General features: G+C 36.9%; 3 protein-coding genes across 4 annotated transcripts; 2 read left to right on the forward strand and 1 right to left on the reverse strand.

Annotated features, from left to right (window-relative positions):
* The first annotated feature begins 43 nt into the window (after positions 1 to 43).
* On the forward strand, positions 44 to 12,858 carry LOC116846385. The gene is made up of 22 exons (XM_032820123.1): positions 44 to 479; positions 646 to 2,795; positions 2,882 to 3,171; positions 3,347 to 3,460; positions 7,149 to 7,161; positions 7,779 to 7,855; positions 7,933 to 8,075; positions 8,306 to 8,432; positions 8,565 to 8,672; positions 8,755 to 8,825; positions 8,889 to 9,051; positions 9,165 to 9,325; positions 9,403 to 9,532; positions 9,602 to 9,732; positions 9,844 to 10,054; positions 10,216 to 10,388; positions 10,491 to 10,581; positions 10,677 to 10,742; positions 10,845 to 10,918; positions 11,132 to 11,346; positions 11,425 to 11,562; positions 11,644 to 12,858. The coding sequence occupies exons 1-22, from the start codon at positions 405 to 407 to the stop codon at positions 11,825 to 11,827; spliced, it is 4,905 nt and encodes a 1,634-aa protein (XP_032676014.1). The 5' UTR covers positions 44 to 404; the 3' UTR covers positions 11,828 to 12,858.
* Positions 4,065 to 4,409, forward strand: LOC116846383 (dolichyl-diphosphooligosaccharide--protein glycosyltransferase subunit 4). Its single transcript, XM_032820122.1, has one exon. The coding sequence runs from the start codon at positions 4,065 to 4,067 to the stop codon at positions 4,167 to 4,169; it is 105 nt and encodes a 34-aa protein (XP_032676013.1). The 3' UTR covers positions 4,170 to 4,409.
* A 292-nt stretch (positions 12,859 to 13,150) lies between the features above and the next one.
* LOC116846376 (dnaJ homolog subfamily C member 13) lies at positions 13,151 to 23,557 on the reverse strand. 2 transcript variants are annotated; one of them, XM_032820106.1, is made up of 18 exons: positions 23,490 to 23,557; positions 22,985 to 23,249; positions 21,801 to 22,646; positions 20,918 to 21,361; positions 20,430 to 20,840; positions 19,772 to 20,337; positions 18,723 to 19,635; positions 18,277 to 18,633; positions 18,004 to 18,195; positions 17,416 to 17,928; positions 16,705 to 17,283; positions 16,171 to 16,600; positions 15,752 to 16,034; positions 15,450 to 15,663; positions 15,072 to 15,257; positions 14,858 to 14,998; positions 14,528 to 14,768; positions 13,151 to 14,447 (listed from the first exon to the last, which is right to left on the reverse strand). In XM_032820106.1, the coding sequence occupies exons 1-18, from the start codon at positions 23,555 to 23,557 to the stop codon at positions 14,332 to 14,334; spliced, it is 6,765 nt and encodes a 2,254-aa protein (XP_032675997.1). In that variant the 3' UTR covers positions 13,151 to 14,331. The 2 variants fall into 2 exon arrangements, with proteins under 2 accessions (XP_032675997.1, XP_032675998.1); XM_032820107.1 differs by having other exon boundaries at positions 14,332 to 14,447; positions 20,918 to 21,286.
* Positions 23,558 to 23,756: the final 199 nt, after the last annotated feature.

The raw sequence follows: 23,756 nt of genomic DNA on the forward strand, positions 1-23,756 counted from the left end.
AACGCCTGAAACTACCGCTTGCCCGCGCCACCATCGCTAATAAACTCTTTCGGAGGCACTAAATATTCGGTGTAAATACCAAAATTACCTATTCATCAACCAATCTGCTCATCTGGTGAATCAGACGGTCCAATGAGCGAATCTAGTAGTAGATAGAGAATATCCATAGCAAATACGCAGTAACGTCATCTTTTCTGTTGGTTTTAAAAATTTCGAATGTAGAAGCCGCCAGTATAACCATAACAATCGAGCGAAAGTAAGGTTAATCGGTCATCACAAACTTCAAATTTATGATAACACACAACGTAAAAACCAATGTGAAACTAAATTAAGTTACCTGAAATTTCGCTAATGCATATTTAACGTATAAGTATTTATTCCACATTGACAGTTGAATTTTCGACATGCATTGTCAAATGTATGATGTTGAAGAGGAATTTGAACCAAGAGTTACACCAAAACCAACAACAAAACTCGATGTAAGTTACTTCTTATAACAATCTAATAAAGAAATTTGACACTTCACATATTCTTCTTCTCTTGTAATCATGATAATCATTCTATTAAAGAGAATCTGAAATTTGTTGAACAATTTGCTCCTACTATATATAGTAATTATGAGATTAATTTGAAGAAATTTTCCAGCATTTTGCTGTTCCAAGTGTGCCAGAGGTATCATTAATCTTTGAGAAACCTACACAAGCAAGAAATCTGAATGATGGAGATATTAGTTCATCGTCAGCAAGAATAGCGAGACCAGTGCAACGTTTTGACAAGTCTATAGAACATAATCACATTAATATCATATCACCAAATTCGGGAAATCGTAACTTGCATACAGTTAATCCCACATCACCAAATTCAGGCAATCATGACTCCTATACTGCATGGAAGGAAAAAGTATACTCCAGGGAGAATAACTATGTAAATACAGCACGTGTTTCATCACCATGTAAAAATGTTTATACCTATAATCGTGCACTTCAGACTAATGTACAAGATGATACTGTGCAAAAGCAACAGGAGCAAAGTAAAAACTGTGATACTCAGAACAGACTAATAAATTTAAGACCTAATGATAGAATACATGAAAAGAATGTGAAATTTAGATGTTCTAATACAGAGAATTCTCCTCCACGCCACGTACGTGAGACTGAATTGCTATCTTCTGACAAAAGACAGTTGCTATCTTGCAATCCTCTGCAAGGAGCAACACATTTGACTGATTCTGCTATGATAATGCCTAGCAACGCTTTTGTGGGTGCTTTAAAACAGAATGAACATCTACAAATGCCATATCCGCCATGCCCATATCCTTTTCAGCAATTTTATACACCTAGCTACTCAAATCGCGATATTGATAATAATGAGACAGTGAAGACTTTGTTGCAGCTTGTGAATAATCAGAACGAACAGATCAAAACTTTGCAGTTGCAAGTGGACAGGCTGGTGAGACTGCAGGAAGAGAGCTTTAGGAACAAATCGACATGCGCTTGTTCGTCGTCTCACGCAAATCAAGTGTTTGGATACTCCGCCATAAATTGTACGAATACTTGCACGCAATCAAGTAATCAAGCTGTGAAGCAAAATGCGGCACAAAGTCCATCGGTTACAGAGAATAAACCTCCGGAAAGCCTTGTTGGAGATAAAGACAACAGTAAATTGGATGTAGCATTATTAGAACAGCAACCAAAGAAAGCCTTTATGGAGCAAAAGGTTTCCATTGGCGTTATGACGAGTTTTGAATTCACTGTGCAGAATAATCCTTTTCTAGTGGATTCCGAGGTGTACAAGGAAAAAGAGACATCCGCAGAAGAGAGCAACGATATTAACAGAAGAAGCGCGGTGAATATGCATGATACGTCGGAATCGGTTAAGAGATATAAGAATACATTCACGCGCAAACCTGGGACGGCGCAATTGGAGAACATAGTCGAGGACACGGAAAGTTACTTGTCCTCCAGTCACCAGCAAAGCAGCAATTTTAACGCGAGTTCGTCCGTGAGAGATTCCGAGAGGCATACTCCGAAACAACCAGATTTATACAACACGAACAATACCTCAGAATCTCCCAGGATATATCGGCGTCTTAGTGCCGATCCGAATGAAGAGAATATGCGCGAAAGAGAGATATACATGAAAAAAGGCGGCAACATGGTCGAACAAGCGCAAAGTACGAGGATAATAACGAACACGTCTAGGGACGTAGGTAGCCCTAAGAATGCAGATTGCGATAAGGCGTTTGTCGTCAACGATGCACACAATTATACCGCGATGGATAAAGGAAGTAACAATGAAAGGACGAACGTCAATAGATATAATTCGCATAACGTCCACTTACCCGCAACAAATTACTACCAAAGTCATCGAAATAAGGAGTCAGACGCTAATGTTAAAGAAGCGAGAGATGTAGGTGATAGCGTGATACTGAGCGGAGGTGATCTTGAAATAGTCGAGAGACCTCCACCGACTCCGGAACCAAGTATTCACGTGAATATGCAGGAATACCCGAGCGACGACGAGAGCGACAAACTCAAGTGCACTTCCAAGATAGGTTGGACCTTTTACAACAATGTTTTGGGACAAGTCAATGCAATTTTACAAAACTCCAGTGTTATAGAGGATAAGGAGCATCGAGAGGCTAAAGCGACTCGCAGAGTCGAGCAGGAGGCAGATGACACAGAAGCCAGGCCAGCATTGAACACTGTTAAAGCAACTACTTTGGAACAACTTCGAAAGCTTGGGATTAGCATAACGGACAATGAACACAGAGAGTCGAATGGTAACAATAAAACGTACGTGTCTCAATTTCTGCTTATACTGAATGGCTGTATGCACATATCATACATAGTAAGAACATTGTAATTAATTTTCTTTCAAGGTTGGACTTTGATTCGTCTTATTATCCTCGCCTGGATCGTCAAGCAAACATGATGCATGCCACTAGTGTTGTGAATGAAACCAATACCAGTATGCACATGAAAGCATTGGCATTGAAATATTTAGGTGACGATGAACTGACCGATATAGCATTGCACAAACAAGGATCATCTTCCTTAAAACATCTTATGCTCAGCAATATGCAAGGGACCAACATGTCGTTCGCTACAATGCGCTATTTAGAAAGATATCAATTGTTGCCGGGCCGAAATCAGGATGTTCAAACAGAAAGTAAGTATCAAAGTACCAAGTGATACCAATGTTAATTTAAATATAATGCAAATTCATGTAAAATTTCATATAACGAGTACTAGCACTTGGTTCTGAAGGTGCACTTAACTCATCCTGAACGTATATATACATATACATTTCTTATATATATATACATATACGTTTCTTCCTTTAGATACTAGTCAGGTGTATGCTGAAGTAGCATCTAAACGTGATTTTCAACCAACAACTGGAAAAAAGAAGCCTGCACTGCATCAATTTCCTTTTGTACAAACACCAGGAACCACATGTCCTAGCAGGATATTAGATATTTCAATGTTAAAACGACAACCGAAATTGTTATAAATTCTAGATAAAGTTTAATACTCTTTGTATAAATAATATAATTTTATAAAAAGACTTCCTCTCACACACACACGACTATATAGTTTGGTATGACACAAATGTCACTATTCGTATAAGTCGACTGTAAACGCGGAATATCAATAAACATTATCATAATTGCTTGTATATCTTGTTTTTTATACAATACATTTATATCACTTGTTTTGATATTTTCCTGTGATGCGGACAACGATACCACGTGTCCCAATGACGCAGCGTTCCTGCGAGCCACATGTGCTTTTGCTAGTACGCACGCGTACAATAACGACGCCATCATCTGACATCACCGGCTTGTCACACGTTGATTACGGCAAACTTCTCAAATGCTCCAAAGTAGTTCCGTAAAACATTAATTCTACAGTTTCAAGGTAATTGCGTATATAATAACTATAAGACCATCCTTTTTGTATGGCATTGCTAAATTTTATGAAAACAATATTTGTGATTTTAAATTATGAAGATATTGTAATATAACCTAAAACTATAACATGAACTGTTTACTTTTCCAGATGATCACAGACGTACAATTAGCCGTATTCTGCAACATTCTGGGAGTTACACTGTTCTTCTTAGTGTTTCTCTTCCACTACATAAGCGCAAATTATTTGAAATGAGGAATAGAAAGTCGCTACTCACAGTTTGTTTAATATAACCTATATTATTGGATTGAGAGATGGCATACTATTCCTTGTACGTTGATGATCACAATTCGGTAAATGTTTCACTTTGCAATTGGAGATAACAGGATATCTTATTTATACATATATATATGGCATAATAAGCGAGAAGTACTCAATCATTTTTCCATGTTGTGTGGAGTTGTTAGGAAATAAACTTTGTATTATGGTTTAAAATATTTGTGTTTTATTTCCGACAAATTTTATTTTTAAGACATGTGATTGGATGAAGAAACTACCATTAAAAGTAAGCTGCAATTTATGTTAAAATAGGAATACAATAGTAACCATATAGACTCCTATATAATAGAAAGATGTATATATAAAGTTTTGTAAATAGCTATGCAAAACTCATCAATCAGTTTTAATTGATGCCTCAGGACTGGCTTCAAACAGTTCATTTTTCATGTCACTGAGTTATCATATTGCCGATTGAATATCTAAAGAAGAACTGTAAACTCTCGTAAAGCTCAATGACTCAAATTTTAAATATTTCACACTTGATACAGAAGCTGCAAATATTTGCTTGGAAATAATTCCCAAACGAAGAAATTAATGCATCAATTGTGATTAAACATTACAATCACGTCGAGCGTTGCTCCTGTTTTTCCACAAAATGATAGAGGATCGACTTAAAGAAAAGAAGAGAGAAAAGTGGGAGCAAATCCCACCTTTTATTAACATACAAGGTGTAGTCGTACATAGTAGGGGGCTGTCGTAATACGCGTTAAAACAACATTGGGAGCTTCTTCAAATGTGGATTCATTTGTGTCACGTACGTAAGCTCTGCAGGTACTTTAGTTTTGCGCTAGTAACCGTTTTGAATACGTGCCGCACGCGACGCGACACGACTTCGCCAACAAACGTGCACACTTAAAGAATCAATCTGTATATTTTTAAACGCCACTACGTGAAACAATGTATTCGTAAATTATCGTAAAAAAATGCTAAAATTCGCATCGTAAAAACTTGTTTCGTGTACTTGTGCTTATCACCACATAAGCGTATTTATATTATCTCCAATTGAATATCCTTTAAACCTCAAATAAGTGAGTCGTTGATATTCGATTCGAGTTACTTGTTTTACAGTTCATAGTTAACAGCCGACTGGAGACGAGCAAAATCATGAGTGAACTGGAAACGAAGAAGTAACATGTGTTACAGTCTCTGTTTCAAAAGCACAAGTACTTCGCGCTCAGCCACATAGCAGTGGACAGAGTTGGCGTAATGTTGTTCGTGTTCGCGTTACTTTTTTGCGTAATTACTATTCATGGGTTTACCTTTCGAGAAGCTCTACAAATCGCTACGTGCCTGACACAATGCCGAAATGTGAGTAACTAGATCAGACATTTTATTTGCCGTAATGCACTATAATGCATTACGATCATTCCACGATATAAAGTAAATCGATATAAAAAAACGTGTAAATCACATTATGCTGTTTCTACTGTCTGATATCTTATATCTTTTTCTTTTTAACAATAAACATTTTCGATTCGTAAATTTTGCAGTATGAAAAGTTTACAATATGAAAATTTAGTTCACGACGCTTTAGTTTACACTATGAGATTTGCTCTCAACAGTATATCAACAAGTGCAACGTAAGCGATTTTATATCGACAAGATAGTAGACTATAAAAATTCGGAGGACAGCGATAGCGAACGTAAAATTCCATACATGTTACAGCGATATCGTGATAGAAACGCCATAATCACATCTAATAGGTATATATTTAATAAATGAGTCGCGCTCTGAGAGAAACGTATTCGTACAATCGTATCTTTTGTCTCACGACTTGTTCAACAAAACAAGTTGCAGTATAAAATAAGAATGCGAGACAATCGTCTTGTTATCTAAATGTTATCTGTAAAGAACACATGACAGCGTGGTGGTGTTAAAAAAGGGAATGCTTTTATATATTTAATACTTATAATCGAATGAGATAATCAAGTATATCTCTCCCAAAGAGCGACTCGCGACTCCTGATAGACCTCGCTCGAAATTCACCTATGTTGAAACTATGTCTGTTTTATAAAGACACAAAATAAACATATGTGTTGAACAACAACTGGACACATTTTAAATTCTCACTTCGACACCTGTCAACACCTGTGTCAATATTACTCAAACATAGCTATACGCGTCCCGTACTCGAGAGGCCGGCTGCAAAAGCGATGTTGCATACTTCTCGTTCCTTTCCGATGTGTATACTGAAGATGTGTAAAATTCTAATATTTAATAAAGTCATGACACAATAACAGCACATTCGCACTACCACCGTGTGATATTAACATAAACCGCAATACTGTATGAAGCACATCGCTTCGCGCGATATTCCGATGAACAATGCACGCAATTATAAGTTAAGGTCTCCCTCGTCGCGACTATCTTGATTGATTTGGTTCGGATGCATATTTTTACTTCGACATGTTCTGCAGAAATTTTGGGCATACGTTTCCTTACTTTTGACATTATCAATCAAGAGTTCCGCGGCGACGAGAACCTTAAAGCGGATCGTAAATAAGCAACTATATTGAAAGAGAAAAGTACTGAGACGGCAGACGGTAGATTGCATAATGTATGAAGCGGGTTCAAGCGTGTTTATCGTCTTTTTCGCATTTCCTCTTGTACACCTGCGGAAAGTCGCTCCTGCAAACTATGTTATAAAGCCTCTTAACAGGCTTAACAGCCTCTCAACCAATTGAAAACTGATTGAAATTTCTGCTCTCGTAAGAGACTACGCCACAATAACAGCGGAACAATGTCTTCTCAGGCAACTTCCAAGAGACGTCTTGAAAATTCCTTAAAAAAAAAAGAAGTCTTTTAGAAATTTGTGCTGACTGGTCGGAACGAGTCTTATTTGAACGAACGTTTGATTAGCCGCATAATTTCCGCGACATTCCGTTTCCCGCAAGTCTCGATTTGCTTGCCGCATGCTGCTAACCAAGTTAGCGATATACATAAGACAATCGTATAACGTGTACGCATACATATAGTATACGTAGTGGATCAGACGCGACTCACCAGACGAACGCATACTCATAATGCTCCCGACAGGATTCTGTAATCTGATCGCGACATCCTATGTTTTTATCACGCTTATCCCGTTGTCTTACTTGAGACTGGAGGTATGTATGTTGAGACGGAGCGATTTACAATCGATGTAGAGCTCGATTTTACAAGCGCAAGGTAAATTAAAGTTCGACCGTGTTACCCTCACAACCGAGGCGCATCACGGTATATTTTAAGTATCATTTAAAGACTTAGGATGTGTGCAAACGGATGTGTGACCATGCCGGGAGCGATCGTGTTCGCATAGTGCGCCCGGTCGGTTCAAAAATACATCGCTGAATATTTGCCAATATATGCTAACAGAATTTCGTGGTGTATGTCGTGCACGCGTGTGCCGTTGCTTATTGTTATTTTTATAATATCAACGCGATGCTTTAAATTAGTGTTTTGAATTGATGCTCGATTAATATTTTAAGAAAACTAGATAGTGGAAAGTTCGTCCGCAAAACATGATATTTCGATATGCTAATGCGTAATAAAAAAAAATGTTTCGTCTTGTTTCAGGAATTATGCCGGAACAATTGTTCACGACCTGTGGGCGAATTTGAGCGTAAGTTTAACCGTGAGATAACTAACAATTGAACGTATTACAAATATGTTACAATATATGAGACTGTTTTATGATAGTTTATCCGGAAATAAACGAAGAAGCCGGCGCAAATATTAGTCTGCATTGCAAGGGAACAAACACATTGATGATCAAACACAATCCCGGAATCTATGTTATCGAACAGAGTGCTTCTAATGACACTTGGAATGCGACAACAGTGGTAAACGTGTGCTTTTTGTAAACTTAAACATGTAACCGATTACTTGCACTAGATTTATTCAGAAGTCTTCTCCCATAGAATACATATTTCACATTACACCTATTGGATTATTTCTATGTAAAAAAACAGCTTCGTTTACATCAACGTTTATTTAATATATGGAATATCTATGGAAAAAGACTTTCAATTCGATCTATTGTGACATATTATCAAGTAGATTTCTTTCATAGAGTGTCAACGGATTGTCGACATTTTTTAACTTGACGGCGAGCACGTTTTATCGTTATCGTTTGCACAGAGTAACACAGCGCGGAGTATCGTTTGCCGAGACGTCCAATTGGTTTTCAACTCATGCAGGTATTAACTTTGGAGAGAAACTCCTCATCTTGATGCACTTTCATACATATTCTCGTTATAATCATTATATATTTTCATGACTATTACTCGCATTACTATCCTCTTAAGATCAATTTATATTAATATTTGCAGTTGATTATCAGCCACGCGCAGTCGAGCATATCTCATTGTTGAAGATCGAAGTAGAAAGTAAAGATGCTTGCAAACTACAAGCGGAAATTGTTTTTAAGCCTGCTAAAGGTAATTCCGACGCTTAAAAATCCTTATTCACCATCATGTTTATACGTATATATACAAAACATTGTATAATTATATATTTTAGATCGAAGCTGTAACTACAACATATTATCTTGGTCAGGGGAACATAACTTGATCAATTTTGATGTAGAAAAGGTGAGAAATTGTACTGATACGCGCAATAACCGTTGAATATTAACAATCCTGTATCTTCCTTAGATTTTAGATTTTCGCTTCTTTCTCAGAAACTTACGATATAATCAAAATAATACCGTGACAATCGTATCCGGTAACGATGATTTCTCCAAGATCAGTAATAAGACGACATTCACTTTTTTCACACCATCGTGCTTGGAAGTCCACACTAACTTGAGTATCTGTGGTGAGCCATTGTAAATCTGTAATTTAGCAAAAAATTAACTTGCTTCGTGGAAGTTAAACTAACTATTGTTATATACGTATAATGTGACTGTATAAAAATTCTCTTGATTACAGCGCCTGAAGTGGTGAAAGGCTTGCGAGTAGAGCATATTCAAAAACGCAAAGGATCGTACGATATCAAAGTCAGTTGGAATAAACCCGCTTTGCAGCCGGACAATTACACGTTGCAAATAGACTCGTTTCAATTCGAACCGCGTTTGTTGGTTGTACCTGGAGTAAATATTATCGTAATAACGATCGTAAGCACGTGTCATAAGCACTCCCTAAGCTATGAATTTGAATCTTCTTGCAGAATGTAGTCGAAGCTCTCTTCTTAAATGTCGATGTGGGGCCGCGGTATGACATCGGTATCGTGGCGGAGTCGGCGGGCGGTGTTAGTTTGCTGTCAAGTATATCAGAAAGTATTGATGAAGAGATACCAGGTAGGTATGCAATGATTATTTCGACATGAAATCGATTAATAATGCATAAAATTTTTATAATAATTGTAGAACTGTCTCATCGTGAGATTATTGTGGCATTACCGACACTAATAATTATCGTGGTGGTGTTCGGGGCAATTTGTATGCAACGTCGTAATAAGAAGAATAAGAAAACTAATATGAGATATGTGCATTTCGAGGTGAGTCTATTGATAAAATATGCACGACATTTATGCGTTAGGCGATGAAATTACTTGAATAATAATCTTCTATTTGTCGAAAGTAGATTTAGAGACTTATCTGTTCAACAGGATTTTACGGATTCCCTGAAAAAGCCTTTGAAGCAAGATTACGCAGTCGAGAATGGCGAGACTCTTCTGTCGCGTGATAAGTTTGAGATCAGTCCACAACAGTTGAAGTTGAAAGATGTATTGGGCAGTGGAGCGTACGGTATCGTCAGACTTGCTACCTTGCAGGATGAATTCGGTACTGTTACTGATGTAGCTGTGAAAATGATGAAAGGTATCATTATGGATACAGAAAGATACGAAAAAAAGTATTTTTAATAAGATACAATACACGTGTTAAAGAAATTACATCACATGTATATAATAATTACATATGAAAATATTAAAGCAGCGATAGATTAGTACAGATAAACGCAATGTCATTTTTTTGTACAGATGATCCAACAGTGGAGGATATAAAGAGTTTTCATCAAGAGATCTCAATGATGAAGTCAGCTGGTCAACATCCGAATATAGTTTCTTTGATTGGATATTGCACTTTGTACAATAAACCTTTACTAGTGGTGGAATATTGCAGCAAAGGAGATCTACAGACTTATCTAAGAACGGTGAGCTGTATATAAAATAAAAAAAATGTATTGATCTCGTCCGTAGTAATTAATTTTGCCTCGTTACTCAAAGGAACTATTTGCATTTCATTGAAATTTCAGATTTGGCAGAATTTAGTAAATGCCGTATTCGAGCGTAGGACGCGACTGCAATTCGTCCCAATGACTTTTGTCAATAAAGGCACAGATCAAGGTTTTAATATTGTAATAATATTCGCACATTACGCATTATATAAAAATGCTCAATTGAAAACATTTGTTCTACAAAAACTTATATTTCTCGTACAGGAAAAAGCGACCCCTACTGTAAAAAAGTACGCACAATCGTCAATCGCTTGTACGATATTCAACAAGGTAAATAACATAGTTGACTCTTCAATTTCTACTATATATACATACATAATGCAAATTATATATATATATATATATATATATATATATATAAATATTTTGTAGACGTAATAAAATACACGGAAAACGTCACTTGTGCCGATTTGTTAAATTTTGCCAGGCAAGTGGCTACAGGAATGGTAAGATATATATCACAAAATATTAATCTACTTTCTACACACATAATTATGTTATGCTTGCACATGGTACATTTTATGCAAGAACAATAGATAGATTGTCTTGTTGAAACAGTGATATTTGCTAGATTTTACACCAGTAACTCAATACTCTCTCAATTCTGTTATTTGCGTACAAATCAGAATATGATTATATTATTAGGATATTATCTTTAGGAATTTTTATCTTCTAATCGGATAGTGCATCGTGATTTGGCTGCTCGTAATGTGTTAGTACGACCGGACAGAGTGGTGAAAATTTCAGATTTTGGTCTCAGTCGTGATATCTATCAAGAGAACGTTTATCGAAAGAAAGGAAATGGTAAATTACCATTAAAGTGGATGGCAATCGAAGCTTTAACGCATCAAATATACACTACTTACAGCGACGTGTAAGTCTCTTCGCTGAAATTGCATATGTGCATTGTGTAGTACTCATTTGATCGTTCACGACGAAATTCGATTTACAGATGGGCCTTTGGCATTCTGTTGTGGGAAATCGTTACTTTAGGTGCGATGCCGTATCCCAGTACTCCTACAAATAGAATTCTGCAGCTTCTCAAGTCGGGATACCGCATGGAAAGACCACCAAACTGTGGCAGAGAATTGTATGTATATATTAAAATGAAACATTTCTAAAAGATAATCGTAATTTTTAAACTGTCAAGTTTTCTCTTTTTGCTACTTAGGTACAATATAATGTATTCGTGTTGGAATCTTAGACCTCAAAGTAGACCTACTTTTACCGAACTGAAACAAAGCTTGGACAAATTACTCAGTAATTATTCGGAAAACAAGTATCTAAATCTGTCCGAAGTTTTGCAAGAATCAACCGATGAAAGTAACGAACCAAGATCAATTAACGCGTGCTAAATAGAATTAATACGTAGAACAACAATAATAGAGGCACAAAGTAGCGCATTTTATCATCTAAAGAACTTGTACCGTGTGCAAAATCGTTTATTTTCTAACCATACATACAATAATCTGTGGTATAATTTCTTTCCTATACATAAGTGTGTATATACAGTATGTTACTCACAATCTTAAAAACTCAGAGATAAATACGTCAACTTAACTATCTTAGCTCTTGGCTTTAGATCAATCATTAACAAAATGTCTATACACAATATAACGCGATATATGTAAAATTGATCACTCATTCAATATATGTTTTTTTTTGTCTTATCCATTTTGTGTTTCTTCTAGAAAATACAAAACTGACGAGTGTGTCGCGCATAGATAAAATACTATTGATTATATATTACCTCGCAATATGAAACTTAGTTAAGTCTAACTTAGAGCACCTAATGTAGAGATTTTAATTTTTAATACATAAACCACGCAAATGTAATCGTACACGTACGTTTTATGTAAACGCACATATCATCGCAAAAACGTTTCCCTTCGTAACTTGGTACTTGAAACAACTCGTCAATCTTAAAAAATGCAAAGTATATAATTTTACATGGCAAGGAAAGAGTACTGTATTTTGTAGCGTCATATTTGTAGCATGTAAAATCTTTCGATGTCATCTCAGTGTTCTTTTTATTAATGTAATAGATATACTAGCGATTGAATACTAGCAATTGATATGAAAAAGAGACACCACCCAAGCAACACAAACATTGAAATACAAAGACGTTTAAAACGTGTTCTAATATTTTCTTTTTTTTAAGTTTCCTCAGACTTTTAAACATCTTTTGGTCTTTTGTGCTGTTTGGACGCCTACAAATAGATACTGCTTCACTGAAAAGTCCCTTCTGTAGTATCACCAGATGTTATCACTCTTTGTACAATTTGAGATTTTCTGATAATTATGTAAAATGTATAATTAATGAAAATATGCAATATTTCTTTAAAACAATAGAAATACAAACTTAGAAATATTCCTCGAAAAAAAATTTTAATTCGTTTGATATTAAATATCCTGCAATTTTCGATAATTTTAATGAAATTATGTATATATAATCGAAAAATTGTTAGAAAGGTCATAGAAAAATTGACATATTATATAATTAGAACGATATAAATAGTATATTCTTTTTAATATTAAAGCATACAGTAATATATTTTTCAAGATAATAAATAGTATAGATATATCATGTCCATTTTTAGAACTCAAAATACGTTTCAACTACGATTACCGAAAAAAATATTACAGATCTATGGTTGCAATTTAGAATAGCAACATCATAACTGCATTTACACAAGCTTTAATTCCGACAATAGAAATTTAATAAATCATGATTGTGTATGAATGAATAGGGATTTTCCGATTCTTTAGTGTTAATAATCGTGTCTTCCTAGAACGAAGATGTAAATTTCGCATAAGTACATTTTATACTTCCGACTGATTGGAATGTGACATCTGAAAAATGTGCTTTTACAGTGACGAGACTTAGAGCGCAGAACCGACATCTTTCGTTACGTCTTCGTCACAATTAATGTGCTATCACAGAGAAAGTTGTTGCGCTACTACGTATGAATTTTTGTTGAATAATTTCCTCAATTCGTTTTGATTTTACTGCAAATCATTACGCAATCTTATCCATGGTTCTTGGAAATCTTTACATTTGAACTCATCCCTAATCTCATTTAAAAATAAATCATCTTGCAATATTCCATATTATATATTGGTATTACCAAAATTATGAGAGAGAATCAATTAAAGTTTCTTTCACGAATTTAGTATTGATCCTTCCTTAGCCCTCAAAATCCAAGTGGAGATTCAATTAGAGTGTAATTAAGCTTAGAAATTGGGATAGGACGATAGAATAAAGTTTGCCGGTCGATGGAAAAATAACAGAAAAAGAAGGCAACTTATAATAATGCTATCCTGAATGAAGCTTAATTAGTCGATAATTACACCTTCACTTAGATTTTCTATAAAAAGGAAAAGAAGCTAATTTCGAACGCCTCAGACAACACATATTATCGATTCCCGTTTTCTTGAAACATCTCGCCGGTTAAAGTTCCAAGTGTAAATTCATTTAGTTACTAAAAACGCAGTGTCACATCGCGACTGAATATAAGGTAAAAATTTGTTTGAAAAATTCGTTCGGTAATAGACTGTGTGTGTCCTGGGATATTATGGTTTTACTATACACGTATGCTGTAGTCTTAAAGACTGGCGACTTAAGCATTATGGCTACGTTGCTATCGTTTATATAAATGTAATCAAAGAACGAAGTTTTGTATAGTAATCTTAACCAATAAGGATTATACAACAAAAACATTATTCAGTTAATAAATTTCTTTCTTTAAGAAGCCAAAAATCACAGACAATATAGTCTCTATATCGGTATTATTTGCCGATAGGAATCTCAGTATTGACATTCTTACTGCCTTTTGTACCACTTACGATGCTACCTATATCAGATGCTGTCATTTCTATTAATTAAACTATCTTCCTTATCAACCGGCGGTGGGCCCGTCGTTAGTGTTGTACTTGGCCCTGCTGTTAAGTAACCGGCGGATACAGGAGTGCCAGCTAATGACAAATCGAGATAGCGATTTAATAATTAGCTGAGAACACTCAAGCGTCGCATTACAGTCACTCGCGTGTCTTACCTGTAAGGTAACCAGCGCTGGTATTATTAGAAATGAACAAGTCGTGCCGCTGATCCTTATACTCTGCCCATACGCTCGACTTTTCCAAGATGGCATTCACTTTCTCGCCGAGCAGTAAACTTCTCGTCATAGCTTTCAAAGCTTTTACTATCTGCGCTTTAGTTGTGGCGGGATTCTCAACAATATCTAGTCGTCCTTCCAATATATTTAAAAGATATGGTACCATCTCGGCATCCAGCGCCTACACATAATGCGAACGAGAATATGTATATTTTCCCGAGAACGTATTTTAACGTGTACAATCGCGCGCTTGAACGCTCTTTTACGCACCTGTTTAATAAGTCTATCCTCATTCGTCGAAAATAATCTATTCAGTGTCTCGCATGCTACCGCTATCATGTCCTTCCTTGATTGCATCGCATGCTTTAACGGGCTTATACATTCCGTTTGACATATAGACGAGATACAAATCTACGTGGATATAAAATCGAGCAAGTTAGAGACGTAGCTACGGATATACAGACATACGGCAAGGGCAACTCACTTCGCTCGTAGCCAGCTGATGTAGAATCAATATAGCCGTCTTGTATACTGACGGCTGACTATTCTGGATAGCCATTTGTCGACAGAGTCGTGGTATATGACCCAAAGATGGTACTTGGTCCGCCAAAGTGGGTTGTGCTTGAAGGAGACATACAAGAGCCTGCGTCGTTAATTCCAGCATATCCGTCTGGTTTGTCATTAAACACAAATGCGAAAAAATATACGTGTAAATAATGAGTACGAGGCACAAAGGATAATAGTTTGAGTGCCAGAACTTCTTAAAGAAACCGTTCCCCTTAGGCTATTATCAGTATTAAATAACTAATATTATATACAATAATTTTGTAAATCTGCATTGAGTATTTTTTGTAACACTTACGTCAGTCTTCTCTTTGGACATTAGTGTCAACGTAGTGTCCATCAGCTCGCTTAAGAATTCTTTCGGTTTCCTAAGCGCCCAAGCGGGACTGGCTATGAATAATCTAAGATACACTCCACCTACGACGGGTTCGTTGGTCGCGACGTCAATATTATTTTGTGTATCGGGTAACTTTAATATGGCATTAGGATTTCGTCTCTGTAGGGCGTGGTATCTAAATGATGATGTGCAAAGCATGATTAATTCAATATAAAAGTGAAAAAACATTAAAGAAGTCAGGCACATCGGTTTTTAAAACTTACTCGTCTTTTAACTCGGCAATAATTCTCGCCACTCTAGCTTTCGCGTCATCGTCCCATATTAATTCGGGATTTTCGTGCTTCGTCTCGAACATGTGGACGCATTGTTTGGGGGCATCGCGAATAGCTTCGCTGAATAGCCTGGGTAAAAATTTCGACAAGTCGAGCTTCACTTTCGGCCCGGCCAATTTGTCGGATGACATCTTTGCGAGTAATTCAGCCGCAGCTTCTCTTATCTGGATATTACTCGAATTACAAAAAAGATCAAGAACGTATACAACAGCTCCTGAAAAACGTTACAAAAGTGCATTCCTCCATTAGATCCAATCGTATCGGAGTGCCGATATGTAAATTGTTACGGATCTACAGATTAGAATCAGTGTTTTTGTATATCTTTATATGTAACTACATATTTTACAAACCTTTTGCTAATGCCTCTTTTACGATCTTAGTCGAACTCATCAACGCATACAAAGTTTCTAATGCGAGAAGCTGACATTCCTTTAGGCTGTGCAAACATAATAACAAATGCACTACAACTTCATTCGCGGCTATATCATCAACGCATTCCTGATTTTTGGTAACATTACTGATTACTTCTAGAGCGCTTCTCTGAATGAGTTTGAAATTATTACAACTCAGAAGTCCGAACAGCAATTTAAAATGTCCCATACACTGCAGCTCGATTCCAGGATTATTTTTGATAATATTCTTTAGAGCTTTGAGCGACATTACAATGTGCTCCAATTTTTCTTGATCCTTTTTACCCAATGCGACATTTCCTAACGATGTTAAGTACTCCCAAGACTGTGATAAAAAATCAAGCAAGTTTATCGTGAAACTCTTTGGATTCTGAAAGTTAAACAGTCCTCTAAGATTACTTTGGTCAATTTTGTCTACCGTAATGATTATTTAAAGCTGGCTCGTGTACTTGTTTCTAGAACGGATTAATTTACCTCTATCGGATACACCGGTTGTTCATTGTACACTTTGACGAATATCTCACCGATTACCAATTCATCAGCATGAGCGGTATACTTAAAGTCACTGAAATCGTTTTCAAAGTTATCACTATTGTTTAATCTCTCTTGCCGTTTCATTTCTAGATATTCATTTAACTCCGCCCTGGTTCCATTGTCCCAGATCAAATATGGATTCGAACAGTTAGAATTTAATATCTTTAAAATCTCCTCAGGTTTGTCTTTAACAAGCTCACGCGCCAAGTAGGGTGTTAACAAATTCTCCAAAGCGGCAACCGTCACGGGATTATGGGGTGTCTCGTCCTCCCCTTTCATGTAACCACCTAATCTGGCGCAAGCACGAACCGCCAATTTAGCTAAGTTATTGGCTACTTCCTGACGATTTTCATCCTGATTTCTTTCCACGCCTCCCTCCTCTAGCGTGTAATCATAGTTAAACATAAAGAGCAACAAATCCCATAAAGCACCAGATTGCAATAGCTGCATTTGTAATATGCTATCTGTAGCGAGAGACGAAATGCATTCTGTGGCGACTGCACATAACTTTGTTAAGTGCTGTAAAGAAAAGGTAATCAAAATTATAAGATAATTTGTAAGATAACGTTCTTCCTCCGCTCCCTCTCGGAAACAGAATAGATCAATTAGTAAGTAAATTCTCGATATATATACTACAAAGCTATACAATACCTTGAAGTGCAGGATTCTGCAGAGGTCTTTTACAAGTTGTGGCAACTCGATAATCTTATCTCTGCATCCTCGGAACGACCCGGCAACGGCGAAACACCTAGTGATATGCATACAAACTTGCACCGCTATGTCGGTGGGTTTGCTCGACTTGCTCAAAACGGATACACATCGCGTATACGCTTCCAACAATACATCTAAACCACCCTCCCGTCGCAGTTCTTCGGCATTTAACGCAGAGCAGTGTACAGTGTGGTACGCGAGTTCACTGGCTGCTGCTAGTAATGGCGCAGATTTGGAGAACAACCGTTCGTCGTCCGTCTCGAGTTTGATAGTCTTGATAAGCTGGGGATAACCGGCATACTTGTATGGTCTAAGTTCGTCCGCGTATCTATGAAAGAGTATACTTTGAGTCCTCAAAATCAGAACGATGTTGTCAGGATTGGGGCCAGTAGTTGACCAACAACTGCGACTGCATAGGAATTCGTATGCCTGGCTAACGGCCTCGAATTTGTCCTAAAATTCCCAAACGATACGTTTTACATTCGCATTTGTATGGAAATCACAAAACGCACGCGAGCGAGCACTTACTCTGCCCTCGGGATTTTTATCAGGATGATACATTTGCGCCAATTTGTAAAATGATTTCCTAACAATCGCTCCGTCGTGTTGTTTGCCAGTGGGTAAACCGAGTTGCTTGTAAGCTTCGTCTACTGTCATTAGAGGCGGTTTCTTTTCTACTTCTTTCTTCCACGCGTCCAATACATCTTTTAATAATTGTACCTGATAATTGTACGTCACACTCGCGTAAGTCACTCGTAATATCGTATGGAATACGTCGCGATTCAAATTGCTTCAACTTACAGGTTTCGGGATAGGCCACTGTGGAAACTTGACAGTATCACAAAGATGTCTGAGATAGAATATCTGGCAGAATAATTCATTCTCCAATTGCGGGTATCTTACAGCAGGTATAGCGATATACTGATACCTGGCCATAGTATGACTTCGTAACTTGGGCGTAAAATCTGCAATGTGCGCAGCAATTTTCTCGATAAGCATTCGTCGCATTTCCGCGTTCCAGATTGCTTCCGGTGTATCATAATCTCCAAGAAATATCTGCGCGAATTTTTCTGCCCCGTGATTTTCTAAATAACTCACCATCGCGTCGGGCAACAGTTGGCCAAGAATACTTCGTTGCATGATATCTGAGGAAGTATTCTGAAAGATAAGATAGCCAGATCATATGTCCTTCTAGGAACATCCACTGCGGAATACTACGAAATAAAAAGACATTGATATAAACTCACATCGTCGCTCCTGAATGCTTGCTTGGTGTGTGTGAGTTGTAAGAACCTCGCGATCGGTAGAACGTTGGAACCGGTGTACATTAAGATAAAGTAAAACACGCCGGTGAGATAAATTTTCGACACGTCCGCATTATCCCGCATGATCTCGCATAATAATGTAGCGACTCTTTCAACTAGAATTGGATCGAACGTTAGCAAAAGCTGTACAATATGCGGCAGGTACTGAAGATCGGACAGCAATCGCTTCACACGTGGTAACGGTCTGATTACCGCGTCGTCGGCGTCTCTACTTGGAAAATATTCGCACATCTTGATTAAAATATTCAAAATTAAGGTAGCCAGATCACTTTCATTTATTACGGGAGTCCCCCTCGCGACGAGACTCCACTTTAATTGCGGCACTTGTGAAATCGTTTTCCATCCGTCTAGCCCTTGCGCCCAGACTTTCGTCTTGTGAGTCATTTGATTCAAGGCGTACAATTCTTTCAGATCTTTCAGACTGATCGGTCCCTCACGCTGATCCCCATTATTATAATACCATTCTTTCTCCATCCGTTCCTGCTGCGGGCCGGCTTCTATCACGTTAGTTTGCGTTGGTACAACAGCTCGGGAGGTATGCAAATGTGCCAGTGTCAGTAAATCGACTAAGGTTCGCACCCCGTTTTGATCCATTATATCTTTGACATTTCGCCTATGTAATATGAGTTTATTTATGAACATAACTAGCCTATCGCGCTCCGTTCTATCCGTGCAACGCTCCAACATTCCTAGTATATATTTTGTATCGGAGAATGGGCCAATGTCTTCGTAATATCGACCGTACACTATCGTCATTGCTTGCAAGCAAAGGCACTTCATTTCGATTTTTGCAGTCAATAAGAATCTATGATATAAATCATTAAAAAACTCGTATCTGCAATCAGTAGTGAAAAGTCTACCGTTAGATATTTTCAGGTGCGGACGCGACAGAGTGCAATTTTAGTAAATGAGAAATAAATATATGTCGGCACTTCAACGTGTTACTTAATTTTTTTAAATCGGTTACTTACGATTTTCTTATCGGGCTGTCGGGACTATCTTTCTCCAATAGAAGTCTCAAGTAGTAATCTCCAATTTTAACTTCATCCGAAAGACACTGATATTGCACCTCAAACTCCCTGTGATTCCACGCGATCAAAGTTCCACCGGCCAAATCCTTGTCCGAGCTGAATGCGCGGATCTCATTTTCCAGCGCTATCCTCAACTCCTCTCTAGTTTTGTGATTCCAAATTAAGTTTGGCAGTGCGTGATCTTGATTAAATTTATAATAGAACAATTTCCAATTAGCTTCAGATTTAATTCTTTCTCTGCGTTTTCTCAAGACTATCGGACGTTCTTTGATCTTTTCTCTCCGTTCTATCCCAATTCGAGCGCCCCAATGCTGCAAAGCATTCTCCACGTGTTTCTCGACCACTCGCATCTGACGTTCAATAGCGATCCACTGTGGACTTTTTTTATTTTTCGACGCATGATCTATAGCTATCTTTAAGTTGTCACGATTGTTCAATCTTTCTTCTTCCAAGAATGAATCTGGTACTTTTTCATCAGAATCCAAGTAATTCAACAGACCAACCGGCTAAAGATAATTGATAACAATCCAATATTATTTTTAATTGTGACGGCAGTAGATCGTATCTTCAAAGCACAATAGAAATAAGGTCAACTCACCATAATTCGTTTCAACAGTCCCATAGCTGTGGGATGTCCAGTCACCCACAAACCCACAAGGTGTCGGCATAACTGCCGGTGCGTTAATAATCTACTGTCACTGCCAACAGTAAACAAACTATTTAACAGGTGTCTTGGTAACGCTCCTTCAGCGAGCGCCAATTCTTGCATTTTAGCTGCTACTTCTGGCGCGCCTTCCTCAATGATCGCTCGCATTATCAATCCAGCGCCTTTAACCACAGCCAGTGAAGGGTGTTGGAACAATTTAAACAGAGATCTTCCTCTTGCAGCTACCATCTCCAGGAGATTGTCAAAATGTTTACCATCGGTTGTCTCGCTATATGGTACGCATAGAGCAAATGTTAAAAGATCGAGCATAGCGGATACTACCAGAGCACCTGTACCGTGATTCTGTAACATTAAGAAAAAAGGAGGTTTCAACAATGTGTCGCAACGACAGATTAAATATTTCAACGTTGCGTACTTACAATGTGATTAATCCACATTTCGAGCAAGCTTTCTAGAAATTTATTGCTGCTGAGTAGGCTACTTTTGTTTAATTGTTCTTGTCTTAAATCGCAATCATCATGCATTGGTTGCATCAAAGTGCAAATACAATCTATGGCAGCTTGTGTTACACCGCAATTTTGTCGCTTTAAAGCCTTTACGACCTTTGTTCCAACAGCTTCTCTAAAACCAGGAAGTGTTGTAAATGCAGTGAAACCGATTTTGCTAGCCACCAATCGTCGTAGTGCATGAAATTGTGCCTCAATCTCACTGTTTGTCTCTAGATCTTTGCTGATTAAAGTATTCAAAGCTCCGAGAATAATCTTGTCTTTGTTTTCGGTAAAGATTCCCTGTAAGTAGTCATTCATGATACGATGTACTTGGAGTTGTAACGTTGTTACAGTCCATTCAAGCGGTACAACTTCCTGGACAAACAGAAAATGTTATGTCTCCTTATATATTTTTTATTAATAAATTCAGATGGAAATATTTTTCTTCTAATCTGAAACTTTATAATTTTTTATATTTATATTTTATATTTTATTTTTTTTTTTATTTTTTATATTTTTACGTTAGATTGTATGTTACAAGGGAAAATTCACAAAAGATGTAGTAACCAATGAGTGCAGATGTCAAGAGCATCTTCTGCAGTGAATTTCCTTCGCTGTTTATTCTTTCCTTTCTTATTTCATTATAAAGTTTCAAAAATATTTCAATCTCTGTGTCAATGTACCTTAACCGCTTCAATGTGCTGTATAAATGTGTATTTTAATAAATATAAACATTTAGCTATGTTTCCCATTTATAATCAATATATATATATATATATATACAATAAAATATAGAATATATGCTTTATCTTACGTCTTGAGTAACGGAATAATTAAGACCACTGTATGGTATATTTGCATTAAACCTCTCCAGAATTTCAGCGAATGTACGTCCTCCAGGTGGCTGTTGCAGGAATTTGACATGCGTCGTCTCGACTTCCTCGTCGACAGGTAAATTAAGAGGTCCGAGCCTTTTACCTCTAGCTATAGGATACATTTTCACATGGACATCTCTATTACCGGACGCTCTCACGCCATCCAGCAAAGACGCTAGTAAAGAATCTCTATTCGTTGCGGTATAACTGCGCGTTTGACCATTAAGATATTGTATGGTAAACAGTTGTGGGTTATCATTATCACGAACCAAAGTAAAAATGTCCGATAATGGCCTAAGAGTACAAATGTTATATGTCTGAGGATCTCTTTCCAGCAGGCAAGTGTCCGAGAGACACAGTGTTCTTCTTTGAGGATCTAAATGCCTGCTGGAAATCTTGTGTACGGTGAATTCCGAAACACTCGTTATATGCTCGTCGCCACTAAATTTCCCTAATCTTTGAGCAATGAAATCGTCCAGCTTTATAGGTTCCTTCAACATTTTTATGTTAATGCCTAAATTGTTTAATGCAGCTTCCTGTAACTTTTTCTTAATCTCTTCCATGTGCACAGAAGCAAAGAGATGTAGGCGACCAAAGCCACCACATACAATCACAAATCCATTGGGATAATCTTTCATCGTCAGTAGCCCCTCGAAATCTTTATAACAATAACTAGCTAATACCATGTTTGTAGCAGGATCTAGTTGATCAAGACTGTATGGTGTTATTTCTAACACTACAGGCAATCTTGTATCAGACCAGTGATGTTTGTAAGCTTGATATCTCTACAATTATATAAATTATTTTACTAATGTTATGCAAAATTATATGTAGCTTGGGTTTTTTCTTTCTCTCTTATATGTGTGAATCTCTTGTACACATATAATACAACATACAAATGATACCAAAGATATCTATGGTTACATTATATTGGCCATATGGCTGCAAAGATAACACACAAGCCAATCCATGTTACAATATGTTTCAGTATTATAGAAGTACATGCAATAAAAAAATGTACATGAAAAAAGAAAAGAGAATATAAATGTACATGAAATGTACATGAAATGTACATGAAAAATGAAAGAGAGAAAGAAAAAAGCAAAAATGTATACAAACTCACCAAATTTTCTTTAGGTTTCTCAAACTGATTTCTGTATTTCAGAGCTTCGGTCAGCAAATGTGATCTGTGTTCCGAACTAAATTTCATGGTATCATTTTTCCGCTCTTTACGCATAGTTATGGTAAATTCATGGGAACCTAATTGACTTTTATTTACTGGCTGTACATTTATGAAGTCAGAATACTCCCACTTGTTTGTAACATCTAATGTGCTAGGATTGTATGTTGTTATCCCCATGGAGCCAATGGAAAAGATACGTTTGTACCTAATTTTATGATTGTAATATAAATATAGACATAGCACATTACTATTAAAAGAAGAATTACAGTATTATTGTAGTTAATGTCACTATAATTGATAAAGATATTTAGATATCAAAAATTATATTCGACTTTATATGAGTAATCTGTGATGTATTAAATATTTATTTTATAGTCATTCTCTAAATCTTTCTAATATTTTTAACTCAATTACAGAAACTTTACATGAGGAAAATTGTACTTACTTTCCCTTCCATGAATGTTTGGTAACCAAAAAGCATGCCACATCTTGATTGTCCTTTATCGGCATCATTGTTTCATTTCTTGCGGACGCAAATGCACCGATCTAAACAATGTTTTAACAAATCACTGAGCACTACTTGCACAAGACAAGTGGCGTAGGAGAACATTCGCGCACGAGTTATAAAATTACACGATAGTCATTATTTAAAATGCAGGTCTAAGGAAAAAGGATATGAACTTTTACCGTGTACCTCTTGCCCCTGATCTTT

Source organism: Odontomachus brunneus, unplaced genomic scaffold, assembly GCF_010583005.1.
Source record: "Odontomachus brunneus isolate Ranch 3 - 2012 unplaced genomic scaffold, Obru_v1 Obru_scaffold_063, whole genome shotgun sequence".
In the NCBI taxonomy this organism is placed as follows: domain Eukaryota; kingdom Metazoa; phylum Arthropoda; class Insecta; order Hymenoptera; family Formicidae; genus Odontomachus; species Odontomachus brunneus.